This window comes from Zootermopsis nevadensis, unplaced genomic scaffold (assembly GCF_977971745.1).
Source record: "Zootermopsis nevadensis isolate Lab colony 2312 unplaced genomic scaffold, Znev_1.0 Znev_ptg000017l, whole genome shotgun sequence".
Lineage (NCBI taxonomy): Eukaryota > Metazoa > Arthropoda > Insecta > Blattodea > Termopsidae > Zootermopsis > Zootermopsis nevadensis.
The window spans coordinates 13231740-13255876 of record NW_028259149.1 but is presented as its reverse complement, the minus strand read 5'-3'; the positions used below and the strand labels follow the sequence as shown (position 1 = coordinate 13255876).

The following is a 24137-nucleotide window of genomic DNA, read 5'->3' as shown; positions in this document are numbered from 1 at the left end:
AAGCTGGACGGAACAGGCAAGATATCAGTTACTGTACCTCACTGCATGCTGGCAGGTGCAATACGCCACACAAACAGACAACACACCCATCATTATGGCTCTTTTTCTGAAGGTGTGCAATGGTGTATCACACCAGCAATTTTTATTATAAAACAAAAAGATTAATTTTGTTATTAAAAATTACAAAAATAACTGATGTTGAAATACAGATAATCTAATTAAGTGAAAAGTACGGGATATAATGATAATAAATTACATTTAAAAAAAAAATTTACATCTAAGACAACATATTTCAGATCTTCTTGAGCCAGATGTTGAACAGGTCTCTTTACAAATAAACAACATAAAACATCACATCTTTGATATATCTGTGATAGGTCCACAGGTTAATCCAAATATGAGGACCCATTTGCTTTCAACACAAGCTGGGTAAGCAAAGTCAGTCGAGTGACTGGCTATAAGTCCAGACAACTGGGCAACGATTCTCAAAAGGGCCCCAATTTCTTATTTTCACCATCACATTCACAACTGCTCTGGGGCCCCCACAACTTTCTATAAAGTGGATACCATGAGCTCATTTCCCAGGGATAAGTTTAAAAATGTCTGGATCTAAACATGCACTCTTACATACATAACCATGGAACAAAGACAACTGCACCTCTCTTTTGCTCATAATGCTAGAAATTCTCCCATGTAAACCAAGATTTTCTGCAAAAAAATTAATGCATTTGTAACATTTTCTTGTCTTACAGTGACAAGTATTTAACCACTTTTTCATGCTTCAGTAAACTGAAAAACATGGGCCAGTGGTCTCAAGTTGTCTTAACGTGAAATAATTTAAGTAACAACAGCATATATTTTTGTGAAATGATGGATAAAACTTTACATTCCAGTCTGTCTCAGCGGGGTTGGAAGAGAATTAAATCCTCAACAGTGCAAGACAGCTAAACGTTTCTGTACATCAAATGCTTTAAGTTAAATGATGGATCTGATTATTTTAACACATTTCAAGGACCTTGAAAACAAATGTGAACCCATCTTGCTTTTGATGAGAGTAAAATCCTCAGCCTCGCTCACAGATGATCTCAACAACACTGGGTTCCATCAATACTGGATCTAAACACCGATGTACAGCACTGCCAAGGATTTCATCCAGTAGAAAGTGAACCAGACTGTAAGAATACACAATACACAAAACTGCAGGATCCAATGTAACAACTGACTGACTAGTTGCTTTTTGCACATTTTTTCACAAGTACATTAAATTAATTGTGAATGAGAAGTCATATGTCTGTCCATCCACACACTTCACCATTGAAGCTATTCAACAGATCTTGATTAAATTTTGTACAGGTGTATCTACATCAAAAGTTAAGTTCTTCAGAAAAATGACACCAAGAGCTAGTACATGAGATAAAATTATATCTGATTAAGATCCTCAATTTATATTTGAAGCATTCTTATATGGTGAATATTTAACGAAATACAAGCAAAATAATACATTCCTCTGCTCTTGTTTAACTGAAGCATATCTGTATCTGCAATTAATAACACACTGAACACACAAGAATGCCAGGTCACAAAGAACACATGTGGAAAATAAATGTGTTACAAACTGTTACATACATTTCTGTTACTGTATAAAGATAGTTAATATTATTCTAGAACAAATGTAAATCTTGAAATATAAACACAGTTTGTGATTATTTACAAACATACTTACTTTTCATCAGCAACAAATCTCCACAGATACAGCTGCAAATAATGGGTGTCAACTTGAATTTGCTGCAGACCGTACCGGCTGAATGTACGTAATCGAACACACTCAAGAAAAGTCTGCACAAATAAGCAAAATAAGATCACTATGATGTCCATCTTCCAATAACAACGTAATGGCATAGTACATGATCTTCGAGCTGATAAAAACATTTCTTCTTTTTGAGTGATCGATTCTCGTGTTACTTAACAATCGTTACGTGATTTACTGTACTGTTTCCACTGCAAAAGTTACATAGTGCTGAATGCCAGTACTAACCTACAGACACCGAAGACCATGAAAATCTGTCAGGATTGTTGGTTATGCGGCTGTGATTTGGGCTGGGTTCCTCCCAAAAACAAACCAAAACTGTTAATGTTACATCAACCTGTGTGGTGGATTCTGATGATTCATTACCTCCATGACAAAAGCTGTCATTTAATCCTACTGAAAGTCAATCCAATTTACATCTTTACTATCTTTTATTCAGCAGCTACACTTAAGTTTATCCCTATATCAAGCACACAGATGTAGTGGTGATGATGTAGATTTGTGTTCAGAAGGTACTCATTTTGAACACTGGCCCAGTTGTGAACTATTCTGACTGAAGATTTTCATAGGTTCCCTCGGTCTGTCCAGGCAAATTAAAAGAAAGCATTCTGAAATAGGCCATTACTGCCTCCTTCCCAATCTTTATTGATCAGTGATTATTATTTTCATAGTTCATTTAGCATTATAAAAACTCTGCAACTGAAACACTGACATTAAATCATCAATAATTTTGAATAAAAGTAGAACATTTATTCCTTATAACATTTTTGTTAATGTAACATGATGTACTTCAGGCCACAAGACCTTTCTTTAGCTGAATTAATTGTTTCTTAGTTTAATTATACTTTCTCAAATTAACGGGCAGCAATCTTAAATCAGACTGATTGCAAGTGAAGAATTATAAATTACATTGAAGGAAGCTGTTGTAGCCTATTTTATGACACTATCTCAGCATTTACTTCAAGGAACTTAGGAAAATCATTAAAAAAGTCGGTTCTGAGTTACGAATTAAACCAAGGACCCTGAAAATATTAAGCAGGAACGCACACATATAATTTTACCTGGAGATTCTATAACTGGCATAATGGGTGGACAGACACTTGCAACAGTGGAAGATTAAAATTTTAACTTGACTGTACTTCATCAGGGGAAGTGAGTGTATGCTGGGACAGACAAAGCCTCTAACAACTCCTTGTATTTATCTACACAATTAAAACATCTGGCACAGCTGGTACAAGAATGATGAGACACTATATATAGTACCTGAACATACAATGTTTGTCTCCAATGTTTGACTTGTCTACCACAGACACTCTTGGTACCAAAGACTAGACCAATAAACTGTTCTTTGGTTATGAATATATTTCATATCAGAGTTGCAGAAGCTGGCATCAAAATCTTCAACAGTCTACCACTGTCTTAAACTATTTCAGATAAAAAGGATACATTTAAAATAGCACTGAAAAGATACCCATATACACACACGTACCTTTTTATTCTGTTGATGAACATTTGTAGTCTAAAGAGTACTCATAATCCTTTTAGGCGCTACTGTAATTCTTAGTCTGCTGTATAGCAGAGGATTTCTTGTTACATTATAATATTTACATACTAAACCCCTAATTTTTCTCAAATTAATATTTTAAATTGTACTTATTTATGTTTTGTACTTTATGACTTATTCAGTCTAACTTTTGAACTCATAAATGTTTTTTTAGCAACATACCATGCATACTTTTTTAACAGGCTAATAGTTGGCAATGTATAACAGCATACATTTTTATACAATCTTCCCCACTAGATTGTGTGTAATTAGCAGCTATGAGAACTGGGTAATTCTCAACCTTGCTCAGGGCGATGACGAAGGCAGTATGTCCTCTGAAACGTTGGTTAACATCGACCAGACTACACAGCGCAACAACCCAGAAGACAGAAATCTTCTTAAATGCAACTCATTTTTCTTCACATTCAGCTCCATTAGACTGTCCAAAAATCATTTATATGTCTCTGTTTGTTACTTTTATGACTTTACAGTAGCTAATGAAAACATTTCAAAATTTCTATGAAAATATTTTAACTATATCAGAAGTGTGAAGACCAAATGCACTTCATTTTTCGAGCAGATAGATAAACAATGTAGGCAGCAGTATAACTGATGCTGTAACAGCATACATCACAGTATAAGAATGCATAATTTTGTCTGTGTGTCATACTAGAAATTGTTATTTTTTTCTCATCGTGTGATAATACTTGCCTGATGTTTATATGGTATTTGCATCCCATTTGGTCTGTACTTATCACATAGTCTAGATCGTGATATGGAATTACTGTAACCACCTATTTTTAAACAATTTGGCAGCTTTAAATGTTTCTTCAAAAGATGCATTATCATTTTCTGCTAATACATTTTATCATGTTAATGTCTGATTTTGCATTTCTTTCTGAAATCAGTGCCAACAAACATTTAGAACAGTAAAGGAAAAAACCAATCATTTTATATTGGCACAAATGTATACAAACTTCAGGTTCTATGTTCTACTATCACAGGTAGATAGTTTATATCTAAGAATGGAGAAAAGGTACATCAGGTCAATGAAATTGGAAAACTGTGCAGATATGTAAGGCCATACACGCAATAATCCACTGGTAAAGAGGGTGAGTTAGCCCAAGAGTTGGTCTAAATGAAAAAGCAAAGAAAAATTCTTGTTCCTACTAGGGATCAAAGCCTGATCACACTATCCCCAGCTACTCTGACTAACCCAGATTTAAGAGTAATCATAAAGTACCTTAAGACTGATCTTGATGATGCCAGTGAGGATGGAAACTTTAGAGAACTCAACTGATGAAAAAATCTCAATGCGTTCAGAAAACAGCTTTTGGATATTTGTCACCAGGCTGGAGTCCAGTTGGCTGGGAGCATAAGATGACCAGTTGGAACGATATATATGACGGGACACACTGGCACTTCATTTGCATCAACATGGAAAACAAAAGACAGAATTCATAATTCATGCATATAGTCAATGACTGTAAAAAATTAATTTGCAAAACACATATCTCAGTATATTATGCATTAGCCTTTGCAGCAGTTGTTAACTTATATATGGCAAAAAAATGATTACATTCAGTTTGTGCTAACTAGTTGGCTTGCTTACTTGTATTAAAATTATATGAAGTAAACTGCTTCTACTATGAAAATACACAAATTATTTTCCAGACTCTTTGAACCTTATTTTCAATACAGGTTCCTAAGTCTGTTGAATGAAAAGTTGCTGAATAAGGATACATATACATGTACAAACACACACACACTCTCCGTTGACCATTTTACTGATATTGTATAGGACATAATGTGTGTTTTATGTATAACAACAAATTTTTACTTAATATTTTTGTCTTAGGAGAGTGATGTTTTAGATAGGTCCAGAAATGTATTTAGGCTCTTAAATATGTACTTTATAGTAATTTAAAGTAAATGAAATTCATACACACTCACCTTACAATATAAACACACATTATGTCCTATACAATATTAGTAAAATGGTCACTGATTTCAAGAAAATTACTAATACAACACCAATACTTGTCACTTGTGCACCATCAAAAGGGCACATAAAACATGTTTTAATGTCACCCTTATGATGTATTTGTCTTCCACTTAGAGGCACACACCTAACAACTTCAAAACACATTCTAAGCTTAAAAAAATTAACTGATTAATTTTTGGTTTATTTAATAAAGCTTTGTCTACTTCATGTATCACATAGTGATATACAGTAATCAGATAATTATTTACTTCAGTAGTTCAAAATCCCATTTATTTCTATCTTACTAAAGAGATCAAATGCATACCTGTGAGTTCGTCTGCTGGAATCTGAACTTCTCTCTGCTCGCTGTCCCTCCTCATATAAAGCACCAACCTGACTATCAACAGCAGCAATATCCTCAACAACACGCTTCATGACAGCCCGCACTGTGCGTGGCTCAATTGTGTGCAACCAATCACGTGTTTCAACTGATTTCCTCAACATCTACAAAACAATCATGTCATTCAATAATAAAAACTTTCCTCCCTTTTTATTATCATGCTTTGGCTGTATCATATTCTCCTACTTCTGCATCCAAAATAACCGAGTGAAGTCAATTCAAAGGTTCAGGGACTTCCAGATAAATTTTGCCATTGCTTTAGCACCATCTCACGTGGCTGTCAAATGACGTGCATTTTTAACCTCAATTATGGATGGACGGACAGATGGAAGTAGTCATCTTCATCCACCTACCCAATACAACACTAGCTGGATTCCAGAGACAGACTGAGACACAGTGGTGGCAATGAGAAGAATCCTTGCCCCCGGTGGCCATCCATCTTGTAACCATCCAGTTTGCCTACTGATGTATCCGGGCTCATATCAGCAGGAGAGACCGAAACTAGCTAGGAAATGTATGCAGAGTATAACAATTCTGGTGTGTTGCCAGAATCTGACTTCTATCTTATGCAAATGGCAACAGTTACATCAATGACCCTTGCATGGGCAGAAAGTCTGAAGCCTATCTGGCTGGGTGATATCTTCATCACAGGAAATTCTCCTATACAGTTATGTGCCTGTCTGGGGACTTCTCACACAGTCAATTCCACACACAGAAGCATATATAGATCTTTATGTAAAGTGCCTGTCCAATTGTCCAGTTTTAACTAAGACTGGAATGTGACAAAAAATTTTAATTCAACTTCCCAATACAAAATCTAATATAAATCCATTCCATACTTCTCAAGTTGTTACATACCAGCAGGCAGGCAGACAGACTAACAGATGAGCAGATATATATAAACATGCAAGGCAAAGCCAATATGCACATTTTTTGCAACTTTAAGTTGCAAATGAAACAAAACGTACAAAACCTGTAGTTAGGAAGGTCAGTTCCTGGCCAGGCTCCACACAATGTAGTGTGTGTGTGTTTTCTATTATTAACATTTTAAGATTATGTACCATTATAAATAAAATTAACTTACCTGGGATACACCAAGTCCCTGCATCCTCACATAATGGTTCAGTAACCCCTGTGCTGCAGCTCTCATGCTGGTGCAAATTTCTACATCACTGGTGAGGATTCCAGATCCATGACGATCGTCAATGTTAAACCACTCATCAGTTTGACTTAACTGCAAAATTAAAACTAAATATTTGTCATAAGTTATCAAACATACAATGATAAATTACCAAGAGTTATGAACCCACATCCTTAAAATGCTCCTGTGTTGTATGAAACAGTGACATCAGTTCTTCACTTGTGTTTTTCCTTAAGTAAACTACATATCCTTTGCTACTTCTTGTGTCTCATATCTAAATAGTGTCCTCAGTGCAAGTTATAAGTATTCTTCCTTACATGTATTACAACAGGCAAATCAAACTTACCAAATAGTGTACACTAGAAGTCTCAAATTCCAGACACATTTTTGAAAGTAGAAGCAGTAAAGCTGGGGGAGACTTGGAATCACCAGAATCACAGAATCCTCGTGCTGTTGCTGTCAGATAATGCAGAAAGCCAACCACCAGATCTTCGCGGACATTATCTACACAGAATACTTCGCGGAAAAGCGGTTTCAAACCAAATGTTAAATCTGGATGGCAGAAACTCTAGAAAATAGAAAATTACATTTACCGTCATTTTTCGATTATTCAGCAAATGCTGTACGTTACAAGTGTTGAATGTGATACGGCAGTATGATTCTGAATTGTGAATTGAAAAACCAGATGATTCTTAGGCTGCTTAACAACACTATTTCAACTGCACACATGAAGAACATCCAATAAAAAGAAACATACCAAGAGATCTTGTAGAACACCTTTGACTTTCTCAACAGTGGCTAATACAAGAGATGTGAGCAACTCTGACAGTCCAGAGGAACTATCTCCATCTTGGCTGATGAGCTTAGGAGCAGCCAGGCTATGCCTCACTTGAGTCAATGTATCAGTAAAATGGGCCTTCAGAGTCTGAAGGTGGAAGTGGCATTGCCGGCATCCAGCACGTAACACAATCTCTGTTCCAGTCCTTAAGAAGAAGGAATGCTTAAGTTAATTCCAAAACCAGAAACAAATAACTGTCACCTTAAAAACATTTCTTTAAGAAAATGTTTTTAGTGTTTCTCTTCTAGAACAAAATGACAAGAGGAGCTGTAGAAATCTCATCTCCAAAATCAAATGATTTAGGTCAGACTAATCTACACTATAGTTATAGGCAACTTTAATATTTGGTCCAATATAACTTTTACTCTACATGATACTGAAGTCAAAGTTAATCATTTGTTTCACAAATGACTCATCACACAAAAGAACTGTGTATAACAGAAATGAAATGTAAAGATCCACAATTTTTAATGAAACATTCCTTGTCATGGTATATACCTAAATACAAGGAAATATTTATTATATTTACACAATTTGCAGTAACACATTAAAATCTGCAATAAATTAAACTCAATGCCAATACAGTATGCAAAATTACCATGAAAATATTTTTAAAATATATCCACTACACTTTCAGTCCTGTTACAGCACCTTTTAATTTGCATAGAATTTTATAAAAGTAATTCAACAACATTAAACAAGGAATGTGTCTACAATAATATTTTTAAAAACCATAGTAAGTGCCAAAAGAACTACTGTATCATTAACTGGAGTATGTGTTCCAAAAAATTCTGAAACACAATAACCTATACAAATATGTCAATATATCCATTATCCAAGTAAGTCTTACTTTTACCTAGCAAAATCTGTGTCAGAAAACAACGTGTTCATAGCTTGAAGTCTGCGGTGGAAGCGATCGAGCGCTCGTACCAGCACCAACGTGTCCCCTGCTCCACCTTCTTGTTCACGCTCCACTCGCTTTCCCACCAGATTGAAATAATGTTGCATATTGCGCAGTACAAAATTTCCCAGTTGTGATAATGCCACAGAATCCAACTCATCACTGACCAGAAAACAGGAGGCAGTATAGAGTAAAAGGAGAGCAAGTATAATAAAACTGAAAATAGACTATCATGGTAGTATAAATAACCTCATTATTATACTTCTTAATGCCCTACCATTAATGATACCAATACGGTGACTATAAAAGCTTCTTAAATGGAAGGGACATTAACACTAGAGCAGAGTGATAATAATTTTTTCAAAAATATGCAACTTTTCTTAATATAGGCGTGAATTCTTTTGCAATGTAATACATAGTAACTACATGAAATCTCATCTTTCAGTTTAATGATGATAACCAACGAAACATTGAAGCCGGGATTGTGATACTTTGATTATTTATTTACTTAAACATATCTAAATAACCAAATGTCTGACTCACTACCACTTTACTTACCTAGCTAATTAAATACCTTAAACAATTAATCAATCAAATTAATTAACCTATGTTAGCAGAATACAACAGTTAAATCCTGCTGAAATTAAAAATGGCCACTAGACACAAATATGATCCAGTTCAATCCAGTAGACAACCTCACAACCCATTTCTCTAATTTTGAATTTGATGATATCAACATCTATTCACCCAGTTATTTTTCATTTAATAATTGTGCATGTTAAATCATATTTCAATATGAACTAACTTTCGGTAAAGGCTCCTTGCAATAATAATCACAGGGGCAGTTATGTGTTGTTCAATTCACAAGTGGACTTGATATATCATTCTGCTTGTATGTGCTTACATAAAACATTTTTATCTTATGAACTATAGTACCTGTAGATACACATTTAACATATTAAAAATCCAGTGAAATTTTACATGTATATATATATATATCCTCTTCATAATTTGTTTTCATTGTAATATACATATACATAGTCTTGCATTCCTAATATAGTTACTGTTTAAGTCTTTACTTACTGAGGATAGCCATTATAACCAAAACATGTAGCACATAATGCATTTTAATGTTTAAATAATAAACTGATGTTGTGGTAACATACACTTGGATTTTGCATGACTGATGGTAAAAAGTATTATTAATGAATATATAACCGGCTATAGGATACTTTCTTATAATTTATACCACTTTCATGAAATCTATTTTAATATTATCTTCAACAACCTTTATCTTCTAAGTAGTCATTTGTGAAGAGGTTTCCCCACCAAAATGTTGTAAACATTTGCCATTCTCCTCATTGCTGTATGTCTCATCATGATTTCCTAGATTTCGCCATCCTAACAATACTACAAGTACTCTGCCTCAAAATAACATGCAATTCGTGTTCTTCCCTCAAGGAGAACAAATTCTAGAACTACATAAAACTAATGTTTTATACAGCTTAACTGAATATTATCAAGGATTTCCTTAATATACTCTGTCTCAGTTTCACCAAGAACATCACTTTATACATTTTCACAGTTGAATTTTCATACCATTGCTGAATATCATGCAAGTGTGGTCTATTGATGAACATGTCATTGTACGATGCCACAACCAGGCAGAGGTCACTTAGAAATCCTGAACTTCCAATGTCTACAAATTCAATAATATCCTGAAAGAAACATAAAGTAGCGTTACATACGAAACACTAGCACTAAATCAAAAATATCAATAAAGTATTTGACACTCCCTTTATATTTGTGAGGTCCTGGGTTCAAATGTGACTACATTATCAAATCCCTTATCCAGAAAATCTGGGACCTAAGGCTTTTAGCAATTTCTGGATTTTGGATCTTTAAGCAGAGGAATTTCAATATAGAAAAAACATATAATCAAAATTTTTGTTCAGGTATGCTTTATCTACAATTCACAATTTGTTTTTCATGAGAAACAAGAGAACCTCTATAATCTGGTGTGATATTATCTTCATCCTATAAAAAACATGTAAAAGCTCACATCTTGTGCTATACAATGACTAAACAAGTAAAACAAACAAGCTGCCTTCTACCAGCAGTAAGAAGCCTGTAGACAGTGGTGCTACTTGCACATGGTAGTAAGTCAAAGAACTGTGAAGCAACAGTTTTAAACAAGACAAGCATAGGAAAATGCAGCCACAGAAATCATCGGAAGAAAATATGGATTTTAGGTCAAGGATTTTAGTTTGCCTGATACTGGGTCTGACACTGTACAGAAGTGTAAAATAAAATTCAAGGTACAAAATGGTGTTAGTTTAAGGATTACTGTGATGAGATTTTTAAAATTTGACAAAGATTCCACAACATTCTTATATCAAACTGACCCAGCACTCTTTATACCAAGAATAAAAAGTTCTGGTGCCAGTTGCAAAAGTGTCACTGCAGGGAGGTAACAATGTTGTAAAGTTGTTGATAGAAACCAAATCTTCAAAACATGCAAAATTAAGCATTCTTCTTAGGAAATTAAACAAATTTCAGTATAATAAAACATTAATACCTTCGGACAAGTCATATAAAACGTTTTTCTTTTATTCATGAAAAAATTTATTAAACAACAGTGTACAATACAAAATGGGGTGTGGTATCGCACACAGGACATTTCAAATTCTACTATATTTTCTTCTGTTTTAATTAAGAAAGTGTGAATACTGAAATATTTAAATTTGAATAGACTCAAAGTTTTCTAATACTGTGACCTCAAGCACAAAAGGAAATCTTTAGTTTTCACTTATTTTTTAAATGAGACTAACCTGGTCTTGCAATCCCTCCAGGAGTGTCAGCTGTTCACAGAGATGAGTCTCTGCATGTGCCAGGAACTCTGCACATAACGAATCTGCTGGTTCTTGCAGCTGAAGCAGCAAATCAACTGACTCAGCTAGTTCTTTAGCTGAAGCCTGTAACAAGGACAAGAAACAAGGCCAAGGACAAACATGATTTATTTAAATCTAACTGTTACATAACTTAATGCTGATATAACACTTAAACAGCTGGAAAGACGTAAATAGAATGGTGAAGACAAATGACCTACAGGGCAAATAAAATGAGGAAGCCCAAGATGATACAAGAAAGAGAAATCTGAGGATGAGGAGCATTAAATTACATAATTTATGAAGAAGACAAAAATTAAATTACTAGATGCTGGATTCCAGGAATCAAATACCTCAGGTACAAGGATCTTGCATAAAGCAAAATTTAATATAAAATTCTGGTGAAGAAAACATTTGAAAGACCAGGAGAAAATGGAAATACAAAACTGAATAATCAACTGGTTGGTTATGAAATTATTTAAGAACACCATTTCACTGAACATCATGGTCAAGGGGTTAGCATGCCTGCTTCGTACTTGGGAGGCCCTGGGTTAAAATCTGAGCCCAGAGACTGGATATACTGATTGAGGTTCTTCTGTAGTTTTCCACAGTCCCTTCAGGCAAATGCCAGAACAGCACCTTAAATTAGACCATGACAGTTTGCTTCAACATCTCTTCCAATTTATTATTCACTGTCATCATTATTTAACACTATACAATCTGAGATACTGAAAGAACTCCATTTAAACTCTGGTGATTATATAGCACTGAATGACATTACCACATGATCATGAATGGTAATGAGGTAAGGCTTTAGAAGAGGGAAATTGCAGTCTCCTTCAAGAAACTACACCAGAATTCTGAACAAATCTATAATGCTACTGTACAACAACAACAACAACTTGCTTGTTAAGTATGATATTAAAATGGATCTCAGGGAAATGGGAAAATATACTGCGAAGGAGACTAAATTCAAGACCCATGAAACCTTTACATTATAATACAATATTGAGTTAGTTTAGTAAGCACATAACACTTGACAGATACCTCCTTGCTTTTGAATTGATCTCGCAATTTTTGTTTCAGTTCCTCAACAATGGTTTCACAGTCACTCTGAATGCCTTGAAAAGATGCCATATTGCCATACTGGTGTAAGACTCTCTGAGCATGGATGTAATCCTGGACTGCCTGAAACAAAATAATCTACCACTGTATTTCATGCAATAACACAGTGTTTTGTATGTTATGAAAATGTGTATCCATACACCACCGTATGGAACTATGCAAGAGGTGCTAATATTGATCCCTCCTTCAAGTTTGTTCATTTGCCATGCTGGTATTACCTACTGTAAAAAAATGGAGAAGTATGATTTTACAGTAGTCACCAATTTGTCTAGCATTTTTTGAGCTCAATCATGGACAGAAACAGACATTACTAGTCCTAAATATTTTCATTTCATGCATTTGTGCAAAGAATGTCTAATAAGGAAACTAACTAAAAAGATGCTCGATAACAACATACACCTTCACGATGTAGTGCTTAACAAGTATCCAGGACAACTTTACTTTTACCTGAGAATAATGCCCTTCCTGAAGAGTCACCTTCAACTTTCCTGGTAACTTGAAAAGGAACTGCAGACGTTTAAGCAATGAATGCACACCTGACAGCTTAGTAATTTGCTGCCTTGTGTCCTGAAGGAATTTAAAATCATGAGCAAATTATAAGAAGCATTATAACAAAAAATATAAGCAAACAACACATTTCAGAAAATAATACAGTAAAACCCCTCAAGTTGGACAGCCCTTTATATTGGACACTTTTAATTGGAACCGGCAAATATCCTATAATTTTACATGCCCACAATACCCTATATCTTGGACAGGTTCATGCACTTAATTTCAATGCTTTTCAGGGAAACTTTTTTAGTTACATATTTTGTTATTTTGAATTTCTGACTGATGAATGCTCCTCTCTGGAGGATTATCTTATGGACATTGAACCCATCATTGGAATGCATTGCAAGTGTTTAACTATTCTTTTGCTGAACTCTTAACTGGATTACAGTATTGCAGAAAAGACAGTTTTAACTCCATCAGTACTGTGCTTGAATTTGAGTTCAGACTGTGTTAACAGGAATGGAATTTTTCTTTTTGCGATGGGGAGGAGAAAATGGGTTGAATTAACTTTAGAAAACGTTATTGAGGCTGGAGTGTAATGTGCAATGCATGGGAGTGAGCTTCAAAAGATTATTATTAATACTATTGTCATTAATTCTTAATCCAAGTAAGCCTACAGTAGTTAGTGTATGTAAGTAAATAGATTATATTGTCATTAGACCACAATCTGATTTTTCTCTTTCCTCTATCTTGGACACCTATGTAAGTTGGACACATTTTCATGGAAAATCCAAGTGTCCAACTTAGAGAGGTTTTACTGTATCATCACGAATGGACACATAACCTTATGAGAAAAGTACAAACCATTTGAACATCCTGTATAGTGACAAGAATATATTTTTAATCTCTGTCAATGGCCATCAGTGGATTTCAAACCTGGAAACTGCCAGCAACAATAAATTCTATGCCTGCTCCAAATACATAATTTTAAATACTGATAAAAGTAAATAAATCTTAAAATTCATGCTTTTGCCATTTGATGTATGCAATATTTCACGTCAGGTCTTATTTTTTCAATCAAATTCAGATGTATAATTTATTGTACATTTTTCAATCACCTCCTAAGAAAGGCATGTAATCCTAATTGGATTCAAATTCCCGGCAGTCAGAAGTTAGCTGTGTCTATATACACTGAATGTATCACTAATAAATGCTATACCTGTAAGGTGCATGATATCTGTTCAGAGAATGATGTAATCGATTCCATATTTGCTGCAAGGAGGTCCATCTCATCTTCCATTTTCTTGAAATCACTTTTCATCTGCAAGAACAGTAAAACATCAAGATGTGAATTCAATGAATGAAGTATGACTGCCTCCAAATTGTGCTGCCATTCCTGGTCAGCTGATCTGGGATTAATTTATTTATTAATTTTTTCAGCTACTAACTGATACATTTTCACAATATGTATATTTGTAGATGCTTCTGATGTTACGCCCATTTTCAATGAGACAAGAAACAAATAGAAACACACACTATTACCTTCCTTATGGTGTCTGTGGCTGAGATAAATTTGTTATAATTCTCATATACGAGAGTCTGCATGTCTGAGTGGAGTGCTTGTGTATCTCGTATAATCTCTCCTTGTTGATCCATGACTTGCTCTAGTGAGCAATCCTGAAATGATTATTAAATACAAATCATCAATGTTTTTTTCAGTATACAGAAGACATACATGCAAGGGATCTGGAATACACTCAGTTGTTAGCAACTTAACTGGGTTCTAAATTTGCAAAGGATGAGCGCATATAGTTTGACTAGAAGGCTGCTGTTGGTAGAATACTTTAACATTTCCCTTCTAAGGTCTCCATTAAAAATATTAATATTTCAAATACTACTACTACTACTACTACTACTACTCTATGGTTTGGGCTGGAGTCTCAGGCAGATGAATTTTCTCTCTGGGCAAATTTGGTGAGAACTGAGGATATCTATTTTCAATTTCTCATGCCTTCAATTTTATTGGTCCAACATTTATCTAAATATTTTACATTTTAAATATTAAAGTAGCAATGGAATGATGAACTCCATGGAGCACAATCTTACTGCAGAAGCCAACAGCTGTTCAGATAATAAAGAAATTCCATTCTATTGAAATTTAAGGTCCATTATTGTCCACACAATAATCCAACAATAGTCCCTATCATGAATCAAATTAATCCACTCCACACCCTCAAATTACATTTCTTCAAGATCCATTTTAGTATTAACTTCCCAGCTACACATAGGTTCTCAGTAGTATACACTAATGAAGTTGCATTAAAAGTAATTTTACCTTCATTATTTGCTATGTACATATTCTCCACAAATGGTACAAGGTTCTTCCCAAGAATTAAAATATGAGTTGCAAGAAACCATCATGAAAGCCTGAAGACTTACTTAAAACTGTTCGTTATCAGGACTTTTTCTATCGTCTGTTCTTTTAAAATAACGACGTTTCGGAGGCTGGTTCTGTCTCAGTCTTCAAGTGAGAGGTACCTCCTCTGTTGGGTCCCTTAGATAGAACTAGTCTGTCATTGGTCCAGTGGAAAAAGTTCTAATAACGAATAATTTTAATCGTAAACTACTGTTGTCAAAACCCTTTAGAATTGAACTGAACACTTATATTATGATATATTGTTCAACTATTCTTCCCTCTAGATTTCTGAATGAAGCCTTCTAAGATGAATCTATGGAACTAAAAAGTGTCTGCAGTAACAATACTATTGTATGGATTTTCACCAGACTCTCAAGCCAAAGTTACATGATAGCCTAAACCCTCATGCCCCCTCCCCCTAAACTTTTCAATTTATAGCATCACACTTAAACAAATTTTGTGAGATGGGATAATATATACTGTGACTGACTACTAGTTACCAGTCAATACTTTGAGCTAAGATAACTCTGTGACTGCATACATGCTGGATAACCAGAATTTATCTTGCCAGTCAGGAATTTTATTTTTCCCTGCCACATTCATGGCAATTTTGGAGCCCACTCAACCTTATATTAAATTCGTTATCAGATAAGGGTATACTTTCCACAGTAGTAAAGGGGGCAGAACAGCTAAGCATTCACCTACCATCTGACAGGAATCTATGATTAACAGAGCTTTATTCTTTATTCCTAGTAACTTTATGGCAACAAATTACGCAACGCAGACAGCATCAAATATAAGCAGATTCGGAAAGATAATGGCTCTCCAGTCCGCATGCCTTTTGCATTGGGACAAGGGAATACCTTTATCTTTTCAGTCAACAAATATAACCTCAAAACTTAGTATGAAATTATTACTGAACCCAACCATTAACTTATCATGTTATAATTCTTGCAATATTTAATTCTTGTATCTGTTTACAGGTACTTATCACATGAAGTTAAGTAGCTGTGGTACCCAATATGTGTGGAAGATATAGTGCATACCTCATTTATTTTCATTTACATTCATACACTGAAAGTAAGAAAATAAGTCGAACACCAACAGATATATCAAGGATTCGAATCTGTAACCCTTGGACCACATAGGCATGGGGTTCGAACCAGAGAGCCGTAGAGCAACCCGTGGCACCAACTACAACATACCGATTGCACAGGGCTCACACATATAAGGTTATAAAAATAAGAAATGGGAAATGTAAAGTGTGGCAGATTTCTTTACTACACACAATCATGCATATAGCACTTTCGCGGTCCAATAACCTATACTGGGGGCCGATTCTGTTATGTATATTGCACATGTAATAAAACGTTGCTTTGTACCTTCAGTAGCTTATGTAAATACATATCAGGATTAAAATGTTGGCCATTAATGTCATACGGACTCGATGTCGATTCACCCATTTTCTTGAAACAAATTTATATACACTGCTTGTTAATCCATCAACTGTGTGTATATAACCCACAGTATTGCAATTGTATCGCATACAATAAATTAATACCACGTAATGTTAGGTTGTGCTGTTGCTAAATCGTACTTTAAATCCCATTACAATACATCTACATACTCTACGTAAATTATTACTCGAAACTGCTAATTTTACACCAGTTTCCTACAGCACCAAACACATTAATTTCCTCTTCCTGTACCATAGATATACGCGTACATTAATACCAACATCGTCTACAGCACTGAAAGAAAAGTTCACTCTTGCGAGCACCAAATTTCATTTCAAAGTTCTTTAGGATTCGTGGCATTAGACCTCTTTAGTTAAAATTAGCAAAGAGCATCTCATTCTAGCATGCAGCAGAGCGTTTTTTCACGTACTTACCGATAACATAGAAGTCGCATTGAGAAGGCGGTAGTCGTCGTTTAAATGGTAAGGGAAACATAGTACGCGCACTTCATGGTGCCTTAGCACATGAGGACAGTATCAATTCCTGTCCTGATGCAGATAATAATCACTGCCTGTTTACCCACCTAAACCATATGAATCATGCAGTTAATTTAAAATTTAAGAAGAAACCTCACAGAAACAATCACCATCATTAAAATTAATTTGTTAATGCTGTGGAAATATAGTTTATTCTTAGATCATACACAACCCACTCATGTCAGTAGATAAAATAATTTTGTTTAAATGACAAGTGTTTTTGTTTTAAAGCATCAATGTAGGAGATTAAGATTTACAGCTGTATAAGACATAAAATGTTTTATCTTTACATTTTTACACCAGTTATAAGTCTGAACTGCATTGAGGAAGCATTTCCTGAATTAAACTGCTTTTCAAAAACATGCCCATAGTTTTACTTATAAGCTACACATATTTGTCAGCATTTCAATTCTGAATACAGCTTCTGTATTAATTAATGCAAATTTGTGACTATGAATATTACTCAATTATCAAAATATCAGCAGTCTAGCAAGTTACAAAATATTACATTCCCATCGAGAGGTGACTATTTTGCTACTTGTGCTGCACGCAAGTGAAAACCATGATTAAAATCAACTTGAATTCCAACCACCCAACTGTGTTATCAGGTAAACTATCCACTTTGGAATCTACAACTTCAGCCCAATAGCCTGCCATCATTTCACACTCCACCAAAACTCAATATCTACTGTATACTAAATGTACTTCATTATGCCAGTCAACAGTATCTTCATCTACAGAAACCACTACTGATTTATAACACTTTCAACTGAAAAGGTGTCTTACATACCAAATTCCAATACAGTATGCAATTGTTAGAAGTTGATACACCATTAAATAATTAACACACTAAGAAAAACTAAATATTTTGAACACATTACTGAACTCATCCACATGACAAGCAGCACAAAATATTTTGCTGACAAAAGCTCCCACTCTTAGCAACCCTCTTTTCCTAAGATTGTAGAGTCATACATGTAGTTGGTAACCTAAAGGTACCAACGTAAAGATGACTGCTTAAAATCAGTTACTCAACCACTGTAAAATGGAACCATAGTGGTTAAAAATTGCTGGACTGCTTGACTCTAGAAGCCAGGTACCAAGCTGCCAATTATGTAAATGTCAAAACTTCCCTAAATTTTACCAGAGATAATGTGTTATATTTTATATATTTTCCAAATTCAAAATTTTTAAGATGTCCACAAACTTCCATCAGTGGCAGCATTGAGAACTGAATTTACAATGGTAGTAATTTGATTTATTCACTGATGCAAGTGGTTTGTCAGAAATGAAGTATAAAGGTATTGTCATAAATTCAATACATTCTTGTACATTTTGATTACACAAATTAATTTTGGAAAATGAAAGTTAAAATGGAAAAGGATTAGGTTTTATTTTAAAAACAATGAAGTAACAATTTATTACATTCTTCTATAATGAAATATTGCATCATTAGATACTACCAATCTATACCAACATACATGAATAATTTGAAAGATGTTAAACAGGGAATTAGTTTCCAAGACTTACAGATGTGACACACAGAAATGTTTGGACCTTCATAGACATTAGAGGTCAGGACATTAAACAACCTGTAATTGAAACTAAATTGCACCATATGACAACAAGAAAAAAACAAAGCCATAAACATTTTGTACCATACATTTTAAAAGGCAACATTCTAAGGCCAATATCCAAATCTTTTAAATACCTCATGAAAACTGCTCTGAATTAATAATGCTGATACCATTCTATCAGCTTCACTTCAGTCATTACTTTCTTATAAAAAATACACATTGTACATTAAAAAAGTTAAAAGTACTATGATATTTACATTTTCTGAGGTTATGAAAGTACACCAACAACAATGTAAGAAAATGTCACAGAAAAAACTAAAAATTATGTGACACACAAAAGTGGCATGTAGATAGATATGTGTGTGTGCACAATTACTGCATCTGAAACAAAAAATAAACATAAGGCTACTACAGACCAAAACACCTTATAATGGTATGATTGACCCTTAAATATTATTATTCTTTAACTGATTGTTATATTTGTTCAGTAGCTTGGCCAAAGTGCATTAACTGTAACTAGCTTTATTTTAATGGTGAAAGTAATGGAATATCTTCTGAAATCTATGCCAAGGATTGGTACCTGCTATGTGCAAACACTGCACCAGCTTCACATTCCCTATTCACTCAGCTGTGGCAGTAGCATTACAGAAGACAAAATGTTTCCCATTGGCTCAAACACATTTACCCACCACTTCTAAATAGTCTGGCCCACATGATGCAGCTGTTCTCAGGATACACGGAACACTTCAAGGTGAATGATTTTTCTGAGTTGCGTGTGCGTACTTGTTTGACAGATTTTAAACGCCCCTATACTGAGTGAAGATACCAGTTACAGAAATGAAGCATGACTATTGGATCACATGGCTCCAAACAGTTCAAAAACTATGGTTATGTAAGGCAATAGCTTAAAAAAATTTGTAGTAGTTCTTGCAGTCTCTTCTGATACTCCTATTTCTTGCATAAGGCACTTATGAGACAAATGTTCAAGCTGGGCTCTGGTATCATGCAACTTCTTGTCTGTTTACATGTGACGATGTTCTGGTTCCTTATCTACGATCATCCCAGCTGTTCTTACAATGGCATGATTCTGAACAGTGCTTCAGTAAATATCTCAAACCATGGGAAACTTTCTTTTGAATTTCCTGTCTCTTCACAATGCAGCTATACTTAACATAAGATTGATATAAAACACTTAATAATCTACTGTAAACTTACCAACACCATACACTAAGAGAATCTTGCACAACTTGAGTCACATGAATATTTTCACTTCCTCACACACTGCCACTAACCAATCAGAATAATCTTTCACTTATTGTCACAGCTGACAAAACAGAAAAGATGACAAATGATGCAATAATTATGCACAGCTGAAAGCCAGGTATAGCAACAACAAATCTTGTAACATCTGTCTGGGTAAGTCAGATTTTCCAGCTACAAAATAAACCAAAGCTGGACAGCACAGTTTACCTGCTTGCTGCAGCAATAGCAATGCTTATAAATTTGTAAATTTTAATATTAACAGCTGATAACAGTTGAACTGATGCAGGTACCTATGTGAAATTAAGTATGGAAATAAAGTCATACACATCCACATATTTCTTTTAAACCTTTGGTTTTTGTGCACATTAAAAATTATGAGCATGGTATGGAAGAAATTTTTTACATAACATCTAATAAACTCCCAACTAATAAGAATAAAGTAGCTGGTTGCAACATACATACCTTCTGTATTCTTTATTTCTTTCTTCGACATGCACGTATCTGACGCTCTGTTGTTGCGAGTGGGCTCACTTCTTTCTTTGTGGACTGACTCCCACCCCTGGAAGTACATATACAAAATAATCTGGTCCAATTTGAGCTCCTAATTCAACAGTTTGCAACTTTGCACCACTCCATCATTCATGATGTAGATCTATAGCAAATTTCCATTGTAACAGGCAAAATTACCATACACCTGAGCATCACAAATGGAGGTGAACAGATAAATGATCCATGCAATGTAGGTCTTAGAACAAGATGAAAGCAAGCAATCAGCTTCAAGCACCAAAATTTTATTCCTGCAGAAAAGATGACTCAGACCAACTGAAGAGAGGCCCAACAGCAATTCTAAATGTGATTCTGAGGAAAATGTTCATGTCAAGAAATCAAGCTTTAAATCTCCATTTCTAGCCAGCCACCTTACTGACTGAGCTATTGCAGCTCATGATTTTAGTTCTAGTTTATTAAACAAGACTATCAGTAGTAACTAACTATAAAGAATCAGACAGGATTAATGAACTGGGATGGACACGGAAGCAGATGTGGTCCAATTTCAGGAACTATCCCAGCAGTTGCCTTGAGAAACACCACAAACTGTCAGGATAACTAATCTCTGGGCTAAGATTTAAACATGGGACCTCCAAAAACACTAAGCAACTGTTAATCACTGACCACAATGTTCAGTAAACCGTTACATAATAAACACAGCCTATAACATGAACTTTATTATATCAAGACAATAAATGTCCATTTCTTAACATTACATATATAGAAAACGTAAATGAGGACATTCTTTTCAGCAACTTTTCACAAATGATTTAAAACTTGTTCCATGACTTCCAACATCAACTTAACTTGCAGTTTTGCTTCCAAAGCTATTTACTATAAATAGCTTTGGAAGCAGCTACTATATCTGCTCTGGAAATACACTGTTAATACACCCTCTGTGAAGATGGAGAACTTCTGGGTTATTGTGCTATGTAGTCTGGTAAAGATTTATTGATATTTCAGAAGTGTTTGCCATCTCCTTCATCAGGACAATAAATGCACAGTTTGCTCATCACCCCAATGATGGAGGCAGCAAGTACCAATGAATACCAGTAACATTCCAGATAACAACTCAGAAGACAGCCAACTTCATACCTGCTGTCATGAGAAACTGGAATCTCAGACTGCTGTGGATAAGATGGTTTACTAGACGAGTCAAAATAGCTTAAAGTGACACATTTAGTACAACTACACTTTGCGGAATTTTTTCTCAAATCACCGAACTAATTTTAGGCAGGTATTTTAAGTCAAACAGTATGCTTATGGGTTATCAGGAATTCAGATCAAATAGTAGTTGAATATGGGACCTTGTTAGCTGGTGGAAAGTACTTTCATGTCTCATTTCCTAATTTCAGTATTTCTCTAGAAGTGATACAGAAGGTCTGCCTCCTAACAGTCCCGTAACTGAAGAAAAAAGATGGGTAGTCAATCACTTACCTTCTTGGTGGAGTGGGTAATTTTGCCTTTGACAATGGACTTGATATTACCCTAGTTTTCTTCTTTCTTGTTTCAGTAACAGATGATTCAGTTTCTTCTTCTTCTTGAAAGAGAGGACAGAGTTCAAATTAATAATCCACATTTTTAATTTGGATGAAGAACTTTCCCTAAAATTACCTCCAAAACAGACCCTCTATCTCATCCTCGAAATACACAGGGAAAACATAAATGATCATTACTGTTTCACACACTAATTTAACAAAAACTAAACAGACTACAGAAACAAAACTTTAATTTGAGAGCCGTTTAATGAATTTCAAGATAAGGCTGAATCTGGAAAAGGAGGCGTTCAGGCCAGTCAGGTATCAGAAAAGAAACAAAAGTGCCCAGCAGTCGCTTCTGAGAAAACACCTTGGCCCACATCCCTACAAAATTTAAAAATTTACAGAACACTATGCCAAATGACAGAGTGCCACGTTTTGAATTTTGCTGTGACATGATGAACCATCTTGGTGCAGATTGAACATGTATGTCCAAAATGCTTTCTAAGGTTCAGTTGTCACTTTAATGTCATGTGAACAACTATGATCCCAGTGGTCATCAAGTTACATCACTTCTCCTGCATGCTAAATATTTTTGTAGCATGTTTTCCAACAGTGTAATGCCATTCAGTGTTTGTTAAATAAAGATTTGGAACCATTCAAATGTCTTCTATTCACCCTTCACAAGTACAGTATTTCCTCATGTATAAATGTTTTTAAATTATTATTTCTTAAAAACAAACTGTGTAATACACACACATTTAAAGGGGGGAAGTGGATTCTTTCTGCACACAGCAGAACATTGCTATCAGATACAATTTCAAAGCTAATATTTATGTATTTGCTCTCAAACAAAAGGCCATCCATCATCTGATTCAGTTTTATTACAAAATATCACCTGCAACAACAAATGCTAACTCTACCCACCTTATCTTCAGACATCTTGTACTATAGGACAGCAAAAGAAATTGTGTCAGATTGTAAATTTAAATAAAAGCTTTAGTATTCATATAATGGTGTATATACATCTATGAACATACTTGATGGCACATATTCTCCATAGTTTCACAACACATTCAAACAATAAAAGCCCTGAGTTGCATTAATGATGGTTTTCTTGTAAATTTTTTTGTAAGGTAATCAAAAAGGAAGAAGTTGCAGGGTTTTATGTCCAAGCTATTGGGGGGGGGGGGGGGGAGTGAGAGAGAGTAAAGCTGTCCCACTATATGCAAATGCAGGCACTTGGGGGGAGAGGAAGCACAGCTCCTACTCATTCTTCAGATGGGGGTGAGTGGTCAGCATTACGCCCGGTCGCACTTTACCCCCAGAAAAGGACCTCAGTACCCAATGGATAGGAGGCTGGGTGGGCCCCACAACCAGTCTTGACACAGAAGCTAGAGGGAAAAATCCTCCATCCCCATTGAGGATTAAACCCAGTCTGAGCTATGACAGCTCATCCAGACTATTTAGTGGCCACTGATATTTGGCTCACCATGGATGTGGACAAAAGTGGCCACCCAAAGGCCCAGACATAAATCCCTGTGACGTCTTCCTTTGAGGTTACCTTAAGGAAAAACTTGTGTTAACATAAATATATGTACCATTACATGAAAATTAAAGCTTTTATTTAACTTTCAATCAGGTATAATTTCATGTGCCACCCACATAATCCTTTTTTTATTTTCTTTCACCACCTGTATATCATTTATTTGAAGTGTGTTATAAATCAATACTTTATAATATTT

The 24137-nt window shown here is 34.9% G+C and overlaps 2 protein-coding genes and 1 long non-coding RNA gene across 15 annotated transcripts in view; 1 reads left to right on the top strand and 2 right to left on the bottom strand.

Moving 5' to 3' along the window:
• Nucleotides 1-836: 836 nt before the first annotated feature.
• On the bottom strand, nucleotides 837-17553 carry Vps51 (vacuolar protein sorting 51). 4 transcript variants are annotated; one of them, XM_022082681.2, is made up of 15 exons: nucleotides 17427-17553; nucleotides 14662-14796; nucleotides 14339-14440; nucleotides 13075-13194; nucleotides 12550-12690; nucleotides 11446-11589; nucleotides 10214-10332; nucleotides 8570-8776; nucleotides 7633-7858; nucleotides 7222-7443; nucleotides 6819-6968; nucleotides 5660-5838; nucleotides 4594-4771; nucleotides 1724-1836; nucleotides 837-1172 (listed from the first exon to the last, which is right to left on the bottom strand). In XM_022082681.2, exons 1-15 carry the CDS (start codon nucleotides 17433-17435, stop codon nucleotides 1064-1066), a joined length of 2154 nt encoding a protein of 717 aa, XP_021938373.1. In that variant the 5' UTR covers nucleotides 17436-17553; the 3' UTR covers nucleotides 837-1063. The 4 variants fall into 4 exon arrangements, with proteins under 4 accessions (XP_021938373.1, XP_021938371.1, XP_021938372.1 ...); XM_022082679.2 differs by lacking the exon at nucleotides 17427-17553 and adding an exon at nucleotides 16918-17301; XM_022082680.2 differs by lacking the exon at nucleotides 17427-17553 and adding an exon at nucleotides 16582-16611.
• On the top strand, nucleotides 17368-23056 carry LOC110838971 (uncharacterized). Its single transcript, XR_002546295.2, has 2 exons — nucleotides 17368-17474; nucleotides 21878-23056. It is a non-coding gene; the product is annotated as an uncharacterized LOC110838971 (long non-coding RNA).
• LOC110838964 (uncharacterized) overlaps nucleotides 18897-24137 on the bottom strand; it is a 42887-nt gene continuing 37646 nt past the window's right edge. For 8 of the 10 annotated variants that reach the window (XM_087350529.1, XM_087350530.1, XM_087350524.1 and 5 more), the window contains 3 exons: nucleotides 22352-22457; nucleotides 20831-20927; nucleotides 18897-19486 (listed from right to left, as the gene is read on the bottom strand). In XM_087350529.1, the coding sequence (XP_087206655.1) occupies nucleotides 20843-20927; nucleotides 22352-22457 (191 nt within the window). In that variant the 3' untranslated portion in view covers nucleotides 18897-19486; nucleotides 20831-20842. The remainder of the gene's footprint in view (nucleotides 19487-20830; nucleotides 20928-22351; nucleotides 22458-24137) is intronic. The other 2 variants (XM_087350525.1, XM_087350527.1) reach the window with 2 other exon arrangements.

Excerpts from the sequence above, each read along its gene's own strand:
- Vps51 (XM_022082679.2), bottom strand. The coding sequence starts at position 16,998 with ATGGGTGAATCGACATCGAGTCCGTATGACATTAATGGCCAACATTTT. Across the intron at positions 12,691-13,074 it reads AGGAAGGGCATTATTCTCAG|GCAGTCCAGGATTACATCCA; the intron begins GTAAAAGTAAAG and ends ATTTTGTTTCAG. Across the intron at positions 4,772-5,659 it reads TCCAGCAGACGAACTCACAG|TGCCAGTGTGTCCCGTCATA; the intron begins GTATGCATTTGA and ends ATGCAAATGAAG.